Source organism: Nelumbo nucifera, chromosome 3 (assembly GCF_055504915.1).
Source record: "Nelumbo nucifera cultivar China Antique chromosome 3, China Antique-T2T, whole genome shotgun sequence".
Lineage (NCBI taxonomy): Eukaryota > Viridiplantae > Streptophyta > Magnoliopsida > Proteales > Nelumbonaceae > Nelumbo > Nelumbo nucifera.
The window spans coordinates 60,117,575-60,136,234 of record NC_142651.1 but is presented as its reverse complement, the minus strand read 5'-3'; the positions used below and the strand labels follow the sequence as shown (position 1 = coordinate 60,136,234).

The 18,660-nt window shown below is 38.2% G+C and overlaps 3 protein-coding genes and 1 long non-coding RNA gene across 4 annotated transcripts; 3 read left to right on the top strand and 1 right to left on the bottom strand.

The window, feature by feature from the left end:
- The first annotated feature begins 524 nt into the window (after positions 1 to 524).
- Positions 525 to 1,111, top strand: LOC104602186 (uncharacterized). Its single transcript, XM_010265787.2, has one exon. The coding sequence runs from the start codon at positions 606 to 608 to the stop codon at positions 858 to 860; it is 255 nt and encodes an 84-aa protein (XP_010264089.1). The 5' UTR covers positions 525 to 605; the 3' UTR covers positions 861 to 1,111.
- Positions 1,112 to 4,001: 2,890 nt separating this feature from the next.
- Positions 4,002 to 6,919, bottom strand: LOC104602185 (uncharacterized). The gene is made up of 2 exons (XR_736046.3): positions 6,364 to 6,919; positions 4,002 to 6,234 (listed from the first exon to the last, which is right to left on the bottom strand). It is a non-coding gene; the product is annotated as an uncharacterized LOC104602185 (long non-coding RNA).
- A 2,344-nt stretch (positions 6,920 to 9,263) lies between these two features.
- Positions 9,264 to 9,620, top strand: LOC104602235 (protein FAR1-RELATED SEQUENCE 5-like). Its single transcript, XM_010265849.1, has one exon. The coding sequence runs from the start codon at positions 9,264 to 9,266 to the stop codon at positions 9,618 to 9,620; it is 357 nt and encodes a 118-aa protein (XP_010264151.1).
- Positions 9,621 to 17,815: 8,195 nt separating this feature from the next.
- Positions 17,816 to 18,451, top strand: LOC104602184 (uncharacterized). The gene has a single exon (XM_010265786.3). The coding sequence runs from the start codon at positions 18,010 to 18,012 to the stop codon at positions 18,283 to 18,285; it is 276 nt and encodes a 91-aa protein (XP_010264088.1). The 5' UTR covers positions 17,816 to 18,009; the 3' UTR covers positions 18,286 to 18,451.
- The last annotated feature ends 209 nt before the right edge of the window (positions 18,452 to 18,660 follow it).

Below are 18,660 nucleotides of genomic sequence, written 5' to 3'. Positions count from 1 at the left end.
TTTGTGAATTGTGATGCCACTGTTCAATGGCTGGTTATTTCCCTCTTGCTCTTTCTTTATTTCCCAAAGTCATTTTGAATCAATTTTGAGCAATAGTATATGCAATAATGCCATTTTTTTAATTTGATTTTTCAATGCTATTCAATACCCATTTGTATCCAAACTGAATTTGAATCTGAATACAAACAAACCAAATTTGGATCTACATATATTTGATTGATCCAATCCATTTGCTAGCTAAGCCAGCCCCACTTCTATCTATATTTTAAAGGGGTTCACTTCATTAAAGTGAAGCTCAGGCATGTGACTCTCTCTGCTTTGGTGGATAGTTGTGTCCCCATTTAAAGACAACAACTGCTTTTAGTACCTTTGTGGCATATAATTGAATGCATCCAAAACCAAAACCGCTTGCTTTTCCAAACCACTGATAAAACTGCCCCTGGTTTTTACAAGAAGTTGGAATTCCCAAGAAGTCATCATCTTTATCTTCTTCACCATCTATATATATAGCAAGCTAACAACTTTCTATCCATATCAATCACCACCCATCAAAGACTGTTTCACAAACTTGAGAGAGGTTGCACCTCAAGAAAGAAGAAAGGAAAATGAGTTCTACTAGAAGAGCATGGATTGTAGCAGCTAGCGTCGGAGCTGTTGAAGTATTGAAGGATCAAGGGATCTGCAGATGGAATTATGCTCTTAGGCGTCTCCACCAACATGCCAAGAACAATATGGGATCGTTCTCTCAGGCTAGGAGTCGTCTCGCTTCTCACAAGGCCCTGAGAGACCATGAGAAGATGAAGCAATCTGAAGAGTCACTCAGGAAAGTAATGTATCTAAGCTGCTGGGGTCCCAACTGATCTGGCGGAGAGAACACCCCTCTTTACAGTTTTGGAGTGTTTAAATTGGGCAAAGAAAAGAACAGGAAGAGAAATTGGAGATGACGAGTTCTAATTGAAATGCCCAAAAGCCTCCTTGGCTCTCTGCAATGAGAAAACAAAAGCTTCCTTGACTCGGCATGAGATCTAATGTGTCACTGTTGTAAATTATTGTATATGCCCCTTTTACACAACTATATATATATATATATCTCCACTTCTTCTTCTTCAAATTCTATCATCGGAATCGGAATGGGATCGGAATTGGAATGGTCTATTCCCCTTACCTGTTTGGTTCAGTCATGATTTTCAATTCTGCCCCTAATAAAAATAAAAAAAATGCAGAAAATTTGCAGATTTGAGGAAGAATATACATTCTCGTGATTTGTATATCCAAGGGTCAATTATAAATTGAAAAAATTGGATTATGAAATCGCGAAGCATAATTTTTTTTTTTTTTTTTGAGTTGGATCAACATTTCCAATTGAACGAGTATGAATAAAGAATCCATGGATAAATCTTCAATTTAAAGTTCCGAATTAGTGGATGCTGCCAAAGGGAGTGGCGATGCCATACGCAGAATGGAAGAGACTCATAGAATGGCAGAGACAAATAGAGCTTTTGCACATTTTCGTTAATCCATGAACAAGATCTATATAGACACATAGATCCATGGATCCATACATCTCGATCGAAAAAGAATCAATAGAGAAAGAAAGAATCAGAATTGATCGATATCTTTCTCGAAACAAACGAAAGATGAAACATAAATCATGGATCAACTAAGCCCTCTCGGGGAAAAGGAGTAAAGAAAGAAAAAAAGAGTTTTTTCCATTGATTATCAATCGATTTGGCAATAACCAAAGGATAGTAATCCGTGTCGCTCTCACTAAAGTCCATATCTATTTGGATATCAATATAGCACTCGTGTCTCTTTTGCAACAAACACGGCAATTATAAATCGAAATGGTTTGAATGAAATCATAAGAATATGTATGCTGTACACCTTTCAAGGCGGAAGCTGAACTCTGCGCAAAGTTTCCGCCCGTGATATGAGTTACCACCCCTTGATCATTTATACTACCCCAAACATCCCATTGCATTTTTCAACTGAAATGGAATATTACTACCGAAATTGCATTGTACATCCAGAATAGACCTAAGAAGACATGATCCGCTAGAAATTACAATAATTTTGTAGCAAATTCAGAAAAATGCATGAAAATACTCAAAATTGTAGAAATTGCAAAAAAAAAAAAATGTAGAAATTTTGCAGGAAAAATGCAGAAATTACAACAATTTTGCAGCAAATTCAGAAAATGCATGAAAATACTAGAAATTTTGCAAGAAATTGCAATAAAATCGGAAAATTGCAGAAATTACAATAATTTTGCAAAAAATTCAGAAAAACGAATGAAAATATCAGGAATTTTGCAAAAATTGCAGAAATTGTAAGAAAATCAGAAAATTGCAAAAATTACAATGATTTCGCAAAAATAAAATCAGAAAAATGAATGAAAATATCAGGAATTTTGCAGAAAATTGCAAGAAAATCAGAAAATTGCAGAAATTACAATAATTTTGCAAAAAAAAAATCAGAAAATTGCAGAAATTACAATAATTTTGCAAAAAATTCGAAAAAAAAATGAATGAAAATAAATGTCTAGGATGCTTGTGAATCATTTGAAATCATTACATAAATATGTCTCTGTGTGTGTGTGAAGATTCACAGCATCATACATATGTACAGACCGTCATGAAAATGTAGTGTTAATAGGAACTTCATGATTGGTGAACAAAAGGGAGGAATGGTGCACATGCTGAAGATGAAACTTAGACCAAACAGAGTCCCTAGAGGTGGGAAAGGTTGCAGAAAATTATTGGAATTTAAGATTTTACAAATTACAAAATCAGATAGGACACAAAAATTGTATTTCTTGAAGTCTACAGGGATGTTAAATGAGAAATGAACAAACTCAAAAGTACAACTGAGAAATATAAATGTGTAATGTGTAAGTAAAAATATCGGGCAAAGCTACTTTTGTCAATCACCAAGAGAATTTTACAGAGAAAGAAACAATAAAGTGCAAGCTCCCCTACCAAAAAAGCAGTAGGGGAAATGAGCAAATGCATATTCCAATTTCCTTTCATCCCAGCTTAGTGAAACTTTAAGAGGTACAAACATCTTTATCTAGACTCAAGTCAAGTGTGGATGGACAAGTTGTTGCATACACAATTTACACCAAAAATCGGAATATCCAACATGACATAACACTCATATACAGGTATCCAGATTTCATAGGTGACAAAATGTTTAACCATTAAACCGTGCAAGAGACACTTTTCAACTAAACCTGCAAAACAATTGTTTTCAACAAATACCATGTAAAGCATAGAGAAAGCTACTGACTAGGGCTTCTAAGAAAACCTTGTGCCAGAAAAGCAATTTCTGAAATTGAGAAATGGAAATATGTGAAGGACAACCACTCAATCAGGATCTTGACCACAAAAGGAATTAAAAAGGCTAATACCAGTTTTGGAATCTCAGGTGGAATATCCACCCTGGATCCCTGGTTTCCAAAAAGAAGCATTGTTGAACTGCATTCTCTAGTTGATTGATCAGTCAGTTGTTACTTAACTGAATATAGCCCATGATTTGAGAATGTAACTCTTGCTCTTACTGGGCAATCCAACAGAATGATGCCACACTAGTAATGTCAAAGTGGAATAGATTCTAGAACATTGACCAAGAATACGTTTGATAAATATAACCAACTATATTACACTACAAGCACCAAACATAGCTGACCAACCACAGTGCAACGACTACAAATGTAAGGGAGTAATAGTTTTACAGGATTCCACTAACCAAATGGTTATTATCCTTCCATTATTTTGGAACTGAAGGGTGTTACAGAAACCATCTAATTAGTTAGTTTTTGCTGTCACATACTCTCAGGATCAGGAGCTGGGATAATAAGTCCTACACCTACACGGTAGATCAGGAGTTGGGGTTGGCACCAAAGGACACAAAGAGTCAACAGTAAAGGAAACAGAATTAGAAGCAGCAGACATTAAAACCAAGAACTTCAAAGCTTTTTTTTTTTTTTTATTTATTTCCACTTATTCTCATCAGATATACAGTGATATACATAGAGAAAAGTAATAGACACACCCTTCGTGAACTGCCCAAACCATTTGCTATGTGGCATTCTAAAACTTGCTGCCTAAGAAATACCAAATTAATAAACAAAGGTTTTCTAAAATTCCAAAACAATTCAAACCCTTGGGTGGGGATGCTGAACTATACAGATAACCTTCTATATCTCCAAGACTTTCTTTAAGAGATATTGAAGAAATAGCATCTGCAGCCTGTGAGTTGATATGTTAAGGCTGCTGGCTTGATCTTCATAAGTTTGACCTTGGGTTTCCACAAGTTGCATCTAAGCTTTTAGAATATACTATATAGTACTAGCCAGTGATAGATAAAACAAACTGTTGCTAAATGGAGCAGTTTTATCATATGCAGTGATATCAAAGCCCATGAATTCTGCAGTAGATTATCATCCTCTTCATCATAATGAGCATTTTCTTTGTCAAGAAAGATAATTAACCCCAGAAAGCTCATTCTTTTGAGCTTCCTTTGATCTGATCCTGAACAATTTAACAGTGCTGAAATAAACAGAAAAAGTAGGAGACTTAGAGACTGGACTCAAAATGAACTGGATGCTTTTTCTGTTTTTTTGAGTATTTTGTATCCTACATTCTTCATGCTCATTTTATATTTCATGGCTGACTTCAAGAGAACAGTCCCTTTCTTCTTCATGACATTATTCTCAGTACTATTGATTGTAATAACAAGCCAAGTAGAGAACCTACAAATAATTTAACTGGTCGTCATCTGTCAAGTCAACAACTAATCTGATCTAATTCTGTACTTAGGGAGCAGGGGAACTCTTTGGTGCTGCTGTTTTAAGCATCAAAAGAGCTGGGATGATTGCCTCTTTGGTCCTAATGTTGTTTCTCCTCACTGGAGGTTACTATGTCCAGGTATTCAATCATACTTGTTTAAATATACCATTCCGCTTCTTATTATGTCAGTTAAAATTTTCCATTATTACTGTTGTTTTCCATTTATTTCATCCATGGCCTTACAAAAACTTTGGACCTATCAATGAAAATTCATTTCTATATTGGCCTATTGAAACCCTAAAGGTTAAAAAAAAATCATTCCCCATTCCTTAAATGCCTAAGGGTCAATTCCTTTCATGCTTTCTATTTTATTTGTTATCCTTTTTTGCAGCACATACCAGCATTTATGCAGTGGTTGAAGTATATATCCTTCATGTACTATGGATTTCGCCTTCTATTAAAAGTTCAATACTCTGGAGACCAATTATATGAATGTGGAAACAAAGGTGGATGCCGAAGCTTACAGAGTTCACCCACATTTGACACAGTAAACTTGAATGGTGGCTTGAAAGAAGTCTGAGTTCTACTAGCGATGGCACTGGCTTATTGATTGTGTGCTTATGTTTGCCTTCGCAGAAGAATAAACATGTGTTATCTTTGATAGATTATTACAAGAAAAAGACTGATGTTTGAACTATTTGTGTGCCTTATTTGTATCAACAACAGTAAATGAAAATTTCCTTAACAAAGAAATATAGAAAAACAATGTTCCAAATAAGGGAACAAATACAACAGCACCAGGCCCCCAAAGCCAGATTTCCCTTGTTATCTTTCTTATTGTTTAATTGTTCAGATTTATTAAGAAATGTATAAAGAATAGGTTTGATTACAAAGGAAAGTTTGCCTAGAACCTGTAAAGATACAGACCAGCACTGATGGCTAACCCAAAAGTTCCAATTTTTACATTCCTGCAACTCCAACCCTTCTGCTCACTTCCTGCCTAGCTAATGCATGTCATTCTGTTCATTGATCTCAAAGTCCATGAGAAAATTACTCTTAATTCCCTAGCTAAACTTTCTACTTCCCACAATATATGTCTAACTGCCATGTTCCAATGTTGTCGTTTTTGAGCCTGCCAATTGTCCCTTGCTAACCCTTCTGCACTGCTATTTGCCGCTTTTGGAGTCTATCAGAAGGAGCCGTTCAGGCTTACAGTCAAGGGGATAAGGTGCAAAATAGGTCATAAAACCAGAGCTATAATCAAACCAAACAAATGTATGGAAAATCCTAAAACATATGTACCGGCCGATCTCCCAGAGCTATAATCAAACCAAACAAAACATATGTCTCACCAGAGTAGGAAGCAGATTAAAACGAACAAAAATAGGGCAGCTCTGTAAAATGAATCACAGCAGGGCAGATCCGAAGTGGAGATGGGGCGGATCTATAAAATGAACCACCATATTTTACAATAGTTAAATAAAAAGGATGAGGAGGAGCAAGAAGAGTGGTAGCTGATTTGGAGGAAGAATGAGAGGAGGAGGAGGAGAAAGATGGTTGGCAGTGGTCTTACCTCACCGGAGATGGCAACGACAAGTGATTCTTCCTTTTCACAGCAACTCAATCGCAGGTTGGTTTGGAGGGGCTTTTTTGTCAAAACTAATGGCGGAATGGGAATCACATTCCGAGGGAGGGGGTCGGGAATGGCCATTCCCCATTTCACCTATTCATTCCCGTTCTGGTCGACCAAACATTCAGAATCGAAATGACCCATTCCAATTCCAGGGTCTTATTCCCTCGAACCAAACAGATCCTAAATCTATTTGATTGGAAAATTTTATTCTTCAGAACTGATAAGTTGTATCGAATTTGTGGCTTGATACCAGATTCCAATACAACTGTTTCAGTAAAGAGATTTAGAACACAATATACAAATCCTATATTCTGTCTCGAAGAGAATATGCAATTGGGAAGGGAAACAAACTTGAGCAATTCAACTCCCACAATTTTGAATGTTTTTGGGCTTCATTTATTTTGGCTCCAACATATGTTTAGTCCCATAAGAACTGAATACACCCCAAGTCTCATTCTTTACAGTAGGATAGGATCAGTAATGCCAAATAAGTGACAAAGTCACAAGTCACATAAGAATGGGCATTTAGTTATTTCTCCACTTTGGTTTCTTGGAGAAACCATTGAAGAAGGTAGCATAGAGTGAGTGATCTTTTAATATAGTGTATTTATCCTCTTTTTTTCTTTTCTAGTAGGGCTGTTCATGGGTCGGGTTGGGTCGGTTTACTGATGTTTTTCCAATCGACCCGACTTGGTCGGGTTACCTGAAATTGAAATCGAAACCGACCCTGTGTTAAGCAAAACCGACCTGATCGGTTTGAGTCGGTTTGGGTCGGTTTCGGCTCTACTTAGTGGTGACTTAGTTGCTGTTCAAGTGTTCATTTCTGGCTCTACATTCCCAAAGAAAACCAACGTTTCCTTAATGTTTTGTGGCCCATCCATGGATCCAGTTGTAGAGGGAGCAGAGTTTGAGAGACAACTTAGTTAAGTAGGTTGTAACTAGGATAGAGACAACTTAGTTAAGTAGGAACTAAGTATGTTGTAACTACTAACTAGGAACTAACTACTAAGTCGGTTCGGTTCGGGTCGGTTTCGGTTTTTACACATGAAAATCGAAACCGAACCGAATCATCGGTTTATGATTTTTTTATAACTCGAAACTGACTGGTGCTGAAGAAAACCCGACCGACTCGGGTTGGGTCTTCTTATGAGCAACCCTATTTTCTAGTTTTCTGCAAACTAGTTGGGCCCTTAAGCTTCAATCTAGGAGAAGAATGAAATGCAAACCGTAGGGATGCAACTTTAGCGAGCCAACCAAAAAACTGACCCGATGGCCATTAGCTTGTCCCGTTAGCCCCAAAATGAGTCCAAAAACATCTTCATTTCAACATTCCTGCCCCCTCAACCTCAAATCGTGCCTGACCCTATTCTACTCCCCTCCGCCCGAGCTTGGATCCAACTCCCTCTCTGGCACTGACGATCGTTCCAGCCAATTCACCGTCACCAAGTACTCTCCAACCCTCGTATTCTATTTTGATATTTTGTTTTTTCATTTTAAATCAGAGAAACCCTCTTTCTGATATTTTGTTTTTTCATTTCAAATCAGAAAAATCACCGGCCATCAGTAACGACCATTGACAACAGTGCTTTTTTTCTCCTCTTCCAACTCCCTCTCCGGCACCGGCAATCGCTCCGGCCAGTTCACCATCACCAAGTACTCTCCAATATTGTTCATTTCAAAGTTGTGTTGTTGAAAGGTACTCTTCCATCTATTCATTTTTTTCCCATTTGCATTGTCCCCAAATTGTTACTCTGGGTATATGTTGCCAAACATAGAGCGGAAGAGGAGACAATCGAGTTCAAAATCAAAAGACAACATATACCCAGTGTAACAAAAAGATTCGTTGGTGTGTGTCTCTGTCCAACTTTGTTTGCTCTCTTTATATATTTATCTCCTGCCTCTATTTAAAAAATAATATCTTTTTCTTCTTTTGAAGAAGAGATTGCTCAATAGTGTAGTACCATTGCTAGATCTGTAAATATACAGAGCATTCTTGCTTTCTTTAGCCCAATAGTGTAGTACCATATTTCATATAGATTTCTATGTTGTAAATTATTTAATAAACCACCTGTATGCAGTTGGGTATTTGAATGCTTCTACAAGGACCATATCATTTGTTATTTGACATGTTGGTTGTATTTATAGAATATGATCAATAGTTCTTTGATGTTCCATTGCTCATTAGGAAACAATCCATGTTTGAGTCTGCAACAAGAAGCGATATTTTTTTTCCTCCTTTTTCTTGTATAATTATGCATGAGTAGAAACTTTTTTCTTTTGCTTTTGAAAAAACTATGCGCATCTTTTTGTTGATTTATGTGCTATCTGAATTCCATAGTTTTTTCAACAAGAAATGGAAGGCACACCAAACTCTATGCGAAGGTTGGTGTTTGAACTTGATGGAGATGAGGGTGAACCGTCAAAACCTTCATCTAGAATGGGTAAAATGTAGGGTACCAACATTGTCAATGCTTTTGATGAGGTAAAATATTTACCTAACATAAGTGAAGAACTAGATAAACTCACTAATGATTTGCCTACATGTGAGGAAACTAAAGGCATTGATGCAAGTTTGAAAGAAAAGTTAAGTGCTATTCCTAAAGAGTGTACTCTAAAGGTTGGCATGATATTTGAAACAATAGAGGAAGCATATGAGTTCTATAATAGATACGCTGGGAAGGTGGGGTTTAGTACTCGAAAAGAAAATAGAGTTGTTGACAAGCGGATTAACCAAGTAAGATATTGCAAGTTTTGTTGCTCTAGAGAAGGCAAACGTAGAGCAGATAAACATACGGTCAGTGTAAAGACCAGTAGACCAATGACAAGATGGTATGGCAACTATGAAGATAAGTCGTGTGAAAGATGGTTATCGTGTCATTGGTTTTGATGAGATGCATAATCATATAGTCATAACCCTTTCCAAGTCGCATATGTTGAGGTCACAAAGAAAAATCAATGAAGCACAAGGTAATCAAGCTATAATGGCAGATGATGCAGGAATTGCTCCAAGAGCAGTAATGGAGTTGATGGCCAACGAGGCTGGTGGGTGTGAAAATATTGGGTTTACTTCAGTGGGTTTGATGAATTACTTGCGTACATATCGGACTAGAAATATGGAGAAGGGGGAGGCAGGTGGTGTTTTGAAATATTTTGAAGATAGGCAATCACAAGATCCATCGTTTGTTTATGCAATATAACTTGACCAAGCTGAATTAGTTATAAATCTGTTCTGGGAAGATGCTCAAATGATTGTAGATTATACTCATTTTGGTGATGTGATATGTTTTGACACAACATGTAGAACAAACAAAGAGAATAGATCATTTGCAGTATTTGTTGGGGTGAATAGTTATAGGCAAATAATAACTTTTGGTGCTGCATTGTTGTACGATGAAATTGCAGATACTTTTGAGTGGTTGTTTAATGTGTTTGTCAAAACCATGGGAGGAAAAAAAGCCTAAAACAATTCTAATTGATGATGATGCAGCTATGTCCAAAGCAATTGGTTTAGTGCTACCAGAATCACATCATCGGTTATGTGCATGGCATATGTTCCAAAATGCTGCGAAACACCTTATTGGTGTGTTTGAGAAATGTAAATCATTTTCTAAAGATTTTAGTAGTTGTGTGTATGATTGTGAATGTAAACACACAATGTTAGGATAGTAGTACTTATAGGTTTGCTAGGGCATGCGTAAAATAATCTTTGAGGGTTAGTACATGTCTCTGATACACGAAGTATACATTTTTTTCCACACTTGTAGATATGGATTGAGAACTCATTCCTGTATTGATAGATGAAAATTAATGCTTTATGTCTCAATTTTATCTTCCAAAGCTCGAAGCTTAAAAGCAAATGCTTATCCAAAATCCAAATAGAGCCTTAGTTACCAAGAAACAAACATGCAAAGATAGACATCTTATATCGACCGTAGTGCATATGAATTCAGCATAGTAGAAAACATGAAACCAAAAGTAGATATTAGCAATAGGAGTGCTATAAAACAGCTTCAGCTGCACATGAATAAAAAATAAGGGCTATAGAAACCAAAGAAAGGAAATGGAGGAGAAGGAGGAAGGCATTTCTCTAAATTAAATCATTATGATATCAATGTCATGTTTCAGACAAACTTTCGTTCAAGAGAAACACTTAACTTTCACCAAATCTCTGAAAACAAAACTAATAATTAAAATGAATTCATCTTTTTGATGAAGAATAAGCACGAGGAACTCAGTTTTGGACTATAGTGCTTGAATAGGGGTAGTTGTGTTCAAAATGATGAAATGGCCGGAGTGAAGATGGTCTGTTTTCTATTACTTCATTTTCCAGGATCCTTTCAACAACACAACTTTGAAATGAACAATATTGGAGAGTACCTGGTGATGGTGAACTGGTCGGAGCAATCACCGGTGCTAGAGAGCGAGATGGAAGAGGGGAAAAAAGCAATGTTGCTGGTGGTCGTTATAGATGGCCGATGGTTTCTTTGATTTGAAATGAAAAAACAAAATACGAGGGTTGGAGAGTACCTCGTGACGGTGAAGTGGCCGGAGCGATCGCTAGTGCCAGAGAGGGAGTTGGAAACGAGCTCGGGCGAAGGAGAGTAGAACGGGGTTCAGACACAATTTGAGGTTGAGGGGGTGGGAATGTTAAAATGGAGTGGTTTTTGGGCTCATTTTGGGGCTAATTGGACAAGCTAATGGCCGTCTATTAGCCTTGCATGTGGGACCGTCCCACCGCGTGCAACTAGACTTCTGGCAACCACTCGTTGTGTGGGGCATTTGTGGGGCGACAGGCGGTGGGGCGGAGATTTAGAGGGAGAGGGGGGTGATTTAAAATGAGGCTTTTAAGGAAAGAAAAATAAAAATAAGTGGGAGAAGCATTGCTATAGGAAACATGCCAACTAAGAGTGGATAACATTTTAGGAAATTAATCAAGTGGGGTTGATTAAGTGAAAGAAAAAAACAAAAGAAAAAAAATCCAAAAAGTGAGAAATAAGAGGAGGGAGAATGGAGCAAGGAGAGAGCATTTGATGTAGCTCTTCTTCTATCTATAATATAGAAAGTGCATACTTGCCTAGGTTCCACAAAGATCATAAAAGCTAAATCCAAATATCATGTATCTATCTATAACATATAAAATGGGTACTTGATTTGGGTTCCATGCAAATCTTAAAAATTAAATCAAAATACCATATCTCATATGGGTAATATTTGTTTACAAGCATTAACAAAAAAGAAAAAGGAAAAGAAAAAGACTTACTTGCACATGTGCTACATAGGAATGACAACGGGTAGGGTACCCATGAAAATTGCCCTTCCCACCCAAACCCACCTAAACACCCTTACAAACCTGTCCCATCCCAAACCTATCATCCCAAAAGTGAAATGTGGTGTCCCTTTTAAGCAAAAATGGCATGGTATGCTAATGATGAAGACACTTATGTTGCAAAACAAAGGGAATAATTTGAATCCTCATATATACATATATATATAAAATCAAACATATAAGGTATATTTATTAGGGTTTGACTATGATATCATAAGAACTTATGACCAATCATCTAGTATCATATAAGCGGTTAAAAATCAGATTCTTTGTATTAAAATTCATGGGTGTTTGGTATCATGACTTTCTAGCATAGATTTTTCCATGCTTAATAATAATATGCACGTGTTTATAATCAGGTAATGGGAGACCCACAGAGTCTTTTGGGTAGCCTACAAATAGGCAACGACTGGTCTTGGATTCCAAATTGTTTGCACTCGTTCTTTTAACGTGTGTTGGACAACCCCAAATCTTCAAGTGTTTGACACTTGGTTTCTTTCCGGTCCAAAGTTCATATGGAGTGTTCGGAACCGATTTGGTTGGAACCCGATTCAGCACGTAAATCGCAGTCTCTAATGCATAACCCCAAAAGGATGTGAGTAACTCTGAGTGTATGAGAAGTGACCGGACCATATCTAATAAGGTCCTATTCCTCCTATCTGAAACACCGTTAAGTTGAGGTGTAGCAGGAGGAGCCAACTATGATACTATCCCATTATCCTTTAAGTAGTCCCTGAATTCGTTAAAGAGATACTCGCCACCTCGATCTGATCAAAGGGCTTTAATTTCTCTCTAACTGTTTATTGACCTTTTGTTTGAACTCTTTGAACTTTTCAAAGGATTTAGACTTGTGTCTCATTAGGTACACGTAACTATATCGTGAGAAATCACCGGTGAAGGTGATGAAATACACGTGTTGATTCCGTATCCTAACACTCAGGGGACCACATATCAGTATGTATAAGGTCAAGTGTGCCTGTACATCTTTCAGGCTTACCGTTAAATGGCCGTTTCGTCATCTTGCCTTGTAGGCAAGGCTCACAAGTGGGAAGATCTTCTACGGTTAGAAAATCCAAAGGACCATCATTTACAAACATTGTGATTCGGTCAACACCGATGTGGCCAAGTCGGTAATGCCACAGGCACGTGGGATTAACTGTATCACAGAATCTTTTCTTGCGGATTTTAACCGATGTAGTTTCGGTTATGTTAGTTTCTAGAAAAGGATGTAGAACATAGAGACCGTTCTCCAGTTCCCCGTATGCGATGAATCTGTTATTTCTTTTAATAGTAATCGTATTACTAAAGAAGACAGAATAACCATCTGCACATAGTTTTGAGACAGAAATCAATTTTTTCTTAAATTTTGTACATAAAGACAATCTTTTAGTACAATAGTTCATTCTCTAAAAATTAACTCCACGGTTTCTATGGCCGCAACTGCAACACTTAGAGAAGTACCCAAGTAGAGCGTAACTTCTCCATCACTCAGCCTTCTGTTTACCTTGAACCCCTACAGTGAGTTACACGCATGAGTTGAAGCCCCGGAGTCAATACATCAGGACGCAGAAGCTACCAATAAATTGGTTTCAACAAGCATAGCTACAGGCTCATCCTTTTTAATCAGTTCTTCCGCTCATTGCAACATATTGCTGAGCTCTTGTATGCTGACATTCAGCTTATTCAGGTTATAGTTCATGATGAACGGATTAAAGGAAGGAGGCAAAGAATTAAGGATAGTGTCTATCTGGGTCGCAAGGTCCAATTCGGATCCAAGAGCTTCAAGCTCATTGATGTAACCCATCATCTGAAGACAATGGTCATGAACTTGTTACCCTTTGGACATTTGTGTGGTCATGAACTGTTTCAAGACCTTTTGTCGAGTAGAACGATTCTGCTCTTCATACATCATTTTGAGACTATCCAATATGTTCTTGGCAAGTTTGATCTGATCGAACTGCCTCTATATTGGATTGTCCAATGAGGCAATGATGTAACATCGGGCAAGGGAGTTTTCTCCTCCCAATCCTGATAGTCTCTCCTTCGGGCCTCAGAAGTCCTATCACCCGAATGCTCCGGGGCAGGATTTTTAGCCACTTTGTCTAACTTTTCAGATGTTAGGACTAGCATAAGGTTCCTATACCAGTCGGCATAGTTTGGGCCCTTCAGCTTGTTGTCATCAAGAAGCTTTGCAAATTGTCCGTTTGCCATTTTCTGGTAAAAAAGCAAACATTAGTCCCCAACCTAATTTGATTCATGTTCATTACATAGATATTGATTTTAATCTACGTCCCATTCCCATTTATTCATCTTTGAGATTTCCCTCCCATCTTAGTGACGGAGACTGTGAGTTGTCTCTGGAAATGTGGGAAATCACATAGGGTGCATGGAGCCAACTGTTTCAGCTGCATAACCCCACCACTTTTCTGTGAAGGATCACATCCACTCATCATATGAGCTTTCCCTTTGGCCTCTGTCAGACAAGGTTCAGAGCCGTTTTCAGGTAAACCTTTCTGTCCAGTGAGTGCTTACCCATCATATTCGTGAACGCCAAGGTATCGTGAGAGAGTTCTCATTTTCTGGTGAAGCCCCTCCCACATCGGTCTATGACGCCTCTATCATCTTATGAAACACTCAGACAAGCTCAACAGCAAATGGATAACTCATTTTCTGGTGCGTTTTCTCATTACTGAAGGATCCATCCTCATGCTATTGATGGAAGGCCTTTAGAGAGTTCATCATATGAATCTCCCTATCACATGCACTTATATTAGCTGGAGGGAATAGTAAATTTTGCCCTATCTTTGATCTAGGTCAAACCAAAGTGGCTCCTACTGACTTTCATAAAGCCAGATTTTGGTGGGCCCAAATCGGCTAGGGTTCCGCACGTAACCTCTCCATGAGGTGTGGGCCCACCACTGAGGGAGGTCATCTAATGACCAAAAGGGACACTATGGCAATGATGTGCATTCAGCCATGGTGTGCGTAAGAGCCACTATCGATTCAGCATGGGCCAAGTACTTATGGCCCATGTACGTAGCACATTACACATCCATACATCACATGAAAGGATAAATTGATCCAATCAATTAAATATATGTAAAGTCCATATGAAGCCCATGTTTAATCCATAATATTAACCATTAATATTATCTAGGTATATGGGCTAAATTAGGGTTGATCAGTTCGGCCCATATAGCTTAATCCGCGAAGTGGGCTTTTAGTAGTTTTAACAACTTAAAACTAGGCCTTTATAGGTTGGGCCGAATTAAACATTCAATTAATTATCAATCCTCAAGCCCATTTTGGGAAAATTTAGGGCTGACATTCAGCCTTGATCGAACCCTAGATTCGGTCCAAACAATTTGAACCAATCTTGGTTCGAATGGGTCTAGGGTTTGATCTTTAATTAAATCTTTAATTCAAGAAAATAATCTGAAATTAAATAATGATAAAAGAAAAACAAGAATCAGTTAAACAAGGATGTTCGTACAATCCATCCTGCAAAATAGAGGTTAGATCACAGGTTGCAGTTTCACAAACTGCAAATCGCAGATAGCGATTCTCCCATCTGTGAAATCTCCTTCTCTGCGCCGCCATCTTCGATCCAAAATAATAAAATAAATAGAAAACCTAATTTCTATTAATAATTACATTAGATCGAATGCCTATACATTCAGTCTAAAAAAATAAAAAAAATATTTTACAGACCAAATGTAATAGAATAATCATGAAACTGCAAAAATCGCAGGTTCCCTGCACAAATCAAGATTTCGATCTCCTTTTGTACGAACAACCCATAAATCAAGAAAATCATAAAGAACAATTCTAAATAATAATTAGATTTATATAAAAAATTAATTTCAGATTATTCGCCCATAATTTTGGGAACAATTTCCCAAAACCCTTATCTGCGCAAATCGGGTAGAACGCCTTCTGCCCATTTGCGCAGGTTCAGATCTGAAATAAATTCGTTCAAGATTTGAACTTGGCTCTGATACCACTGAAGTGATGAGAGATCCATCGTATGGACACCCCAATCTTGCGGAATAAGGTGGGCGAATTTCAAAAAAAATTTCTTTCCCTTCAGTTGGGAATCACATTCCCTATTTTAGAAAATCATATTTTCAAGGATCAATCTTGAACCATAAACTGAACCAGATCTGAACAAAAGCGGTAGGAGAGGATTATACCTGATACGGAGAAATAATATCTCCCAACGAAGGAGTTCACGCCCAAGGAAGGATCCAAAGACTGCTCCCACTGAAGATGACACAGTGTAGAATGGAGTAGAATCAACAGTGTTCTCTCCAAGAACCTAGTCCTTCGCAAGAAATAGCCGGATGACACGTGAGCACAACTTCCTATCAGTCCCTTCACAAGGAACTGATGTCAAGATCAAACCTTGATTTCTCCCACTGATCCATTCCCAGAATTCGCCCCTTATTTAACTACTTAAATTAGCCCAGTTCGAAATGGGCTTTAGGCCCATTAAAGTTATGTGCTCACTTAGCCTTCGTAACTGCTGCCCAGTTGGGCTTCCTTATATAGCGTGAGACCCAAACATTGATCTACACATTAGCCACATGGGTTCGGCCCAACCTTTGTTATAAGGCTTAGCCGAATACACTGTTATGGACAGTACACCCCTGAAACCCATCACATGGGCTTTATAGGCCCAACACTTACCCTAAGTGGTCCCTGGGCCAAGCCACCTTGTAACACCCAGGGATTGTGGGCAGATGCAAGATTAGCCTATCAGGTATTACCCTCTATGGTCTTACAGTTAGCCTCTCAGCCCATAATGATCAAACACTACCTGACAATAGAGGACCTCTCCCTCGGCTACAAGGAACAATGTTGCACTCTCTGCTTATATGGATCCCGGGAATTAAAACCTTTGCAAACATTTTAGAAACCATAATATGTATATACTTTTATATCTCGTATAAAATATATTTTGCAAAATAAATCTCAACGATTGAAATCGGCTGCCGGCAGTCTTGGTTTCCATCAGAGAGAGTGCATCCCGATCATCCGACAAAGGGGCTGATCCTGTCACTATGATAACCCACTTAGATGAATTCTCAAACTGTCCCAACATACCCAGGTTTTGACCCCCGCTAAGGATCTCACTGATTGGTACATCAGGTTTTGACCCCCGCTAAGGATCTCATAATCGAGTGTAGGGGACGAGTGTAACTTTCCAGTTTTACCCATTAATCTCCAAGGTCCAGGGCAATACTGGAAATCTGGTCCGGTTCAAAGATTCAATTAATCCTACACTGCATGTGCCTTGGGTCTCACCCTGGCAGTTGAGATAGGCCACCCCAACCGACTTGGTGACACATCAGGATAGGTCTCTCCAGACCGACCCACTGGCTGTGAACATTCTAAACTAATACGAGTCTCATTAAGTGTCCAGTTTAAGGGTATTACACAGAAACACACCAAAGGAACATGAATCAAATATATACTTTATTCATTTACAATAAACTCATAATGTACATCATTTTGATTGAAGCTAAAGATACACAAAAACTGTCTAACAGTCATTCCGTACTGGCTCGTAGACCTGAAACCCCAAGCCCAACACGGCCAAGACCATCATGCTAGGCCTAGCATGGCCCATGTTCCGTAGTGCCGACGGCCCAGCCCGATTTACACCTCTACGCACCTTCAAACTTGTCCCTTAGAACCAAACCTTCCCATAAATGTAAGGAGACTGTACGGCTTCGCGTTGTTTCTTTTTTTTTTTTCTATTTTAGAAACAGATACTGTTGTTTATTTTCTAATTTTTTTACTTTGATCTTGGATATGTATCGCTATTGGGCAAAAGTGGATTATAAGATAAGAACAAAAAATCAGGATAAAAGCAAACAACCAGGAGGGCTGGTCACAGGTGGTACACCTCCCCCCAACCTCCCACGTACTCGCTTGTTTTAGACGTCACGTGAATTCAATGGTTGGCTTTTGCCCTCTGGCTTTTTTTTATTTATTTTCCTCGGAACCCACCCAATTCTTAATTCTCATGTCTCTCTCGACCCAACCTCCCACGTACTCTGGTTTCTTTCTGAAACCACTGGAATAACAGCCACTGGTTTTCTTGAAAACTAATTTCATGAGCTTATTTACCTCACTTCTTCGTCTATATATAACAACTCTTGAAACCAAACTCAGTCAGATCATCAAAGATTTACCGCCTTATCTACTGAAAAAACAAAGATCTCTCAAGAAAATATTTTGATAGAATTAGAAGGATGAATTCAACAAGCAGAGCATGGGTTGTGGCTTCAAGCATTGGAGCTGTAGAGGCATTGAAAGACCAAGGCATCTGCAGATGGAATTATGCTCTGAGATGTCTCCACCAACACACAAAGAACAACCTCGGATATTTCTCTCAGGTTAGGAGGAGCCTCTCCTCTTCCTTCGCAATGGCTAATTATGACAAGTCTTTGGAAAGTGAGCAGCAGATGAAGCAATCTGAAGAGTCTCTCAGGAAAGTTATGTACTTGAGCTGTTGGGGTCCCAATTGATCCTTCTGCAATCGACATACTGAGAGAGTTTGTATAAAAGTTTTGGCCACAAATTGAGAAATGGGAAATGGGGGCAATGAAACTGTAGAAGAACCCATTGAAAAATTATATTGTAAAAGAGAAATACTGAAGCAATTTGTTCGCTAAATCAAGTTGAGACTGAAAATGTTCCATCTGGCGTTTGTTCTTGAAGATTGAACTTTTAAAGGATTAGTTCATCCTCCATACATAAAACCATTAATCAAAATTGCAATTAAAATTGAAAATTCTATGGTAGAATTTAAATGGAATTAGATCCATAATCGGTTTCTTATTGGGTCTTGGGCGTTTGAGTATCCTGGTAGACTGTTCAAATTAATCCAGAAAGTTTACTAC

What these genes read in the sequence shown, in the direction of transcription:
- LOC104602186 (XM_010265787.2), top strand. Translation starts at nt 606, where the DNA reads ATGAGTTCTACTAGAAGAGCATGGATTGTAGCAGCTAGCGTCGGAGCT.
- LOC104602235 (XM_010265849.1), top strand. Translation starts at nt 9,264, where the DNA reads ATGAAGATAAGTCGTGTGAAAGATGGTTATCGTGTCATTGGTTTTGAT.
- LOC104602184 (XM_010265786.3), top strand. Translation starts at nt 18,010, where the DNA reads ATGAATTCAACAAGCAGAGCATGGGTTGTGGCTTCAAGCATTGGAGCT.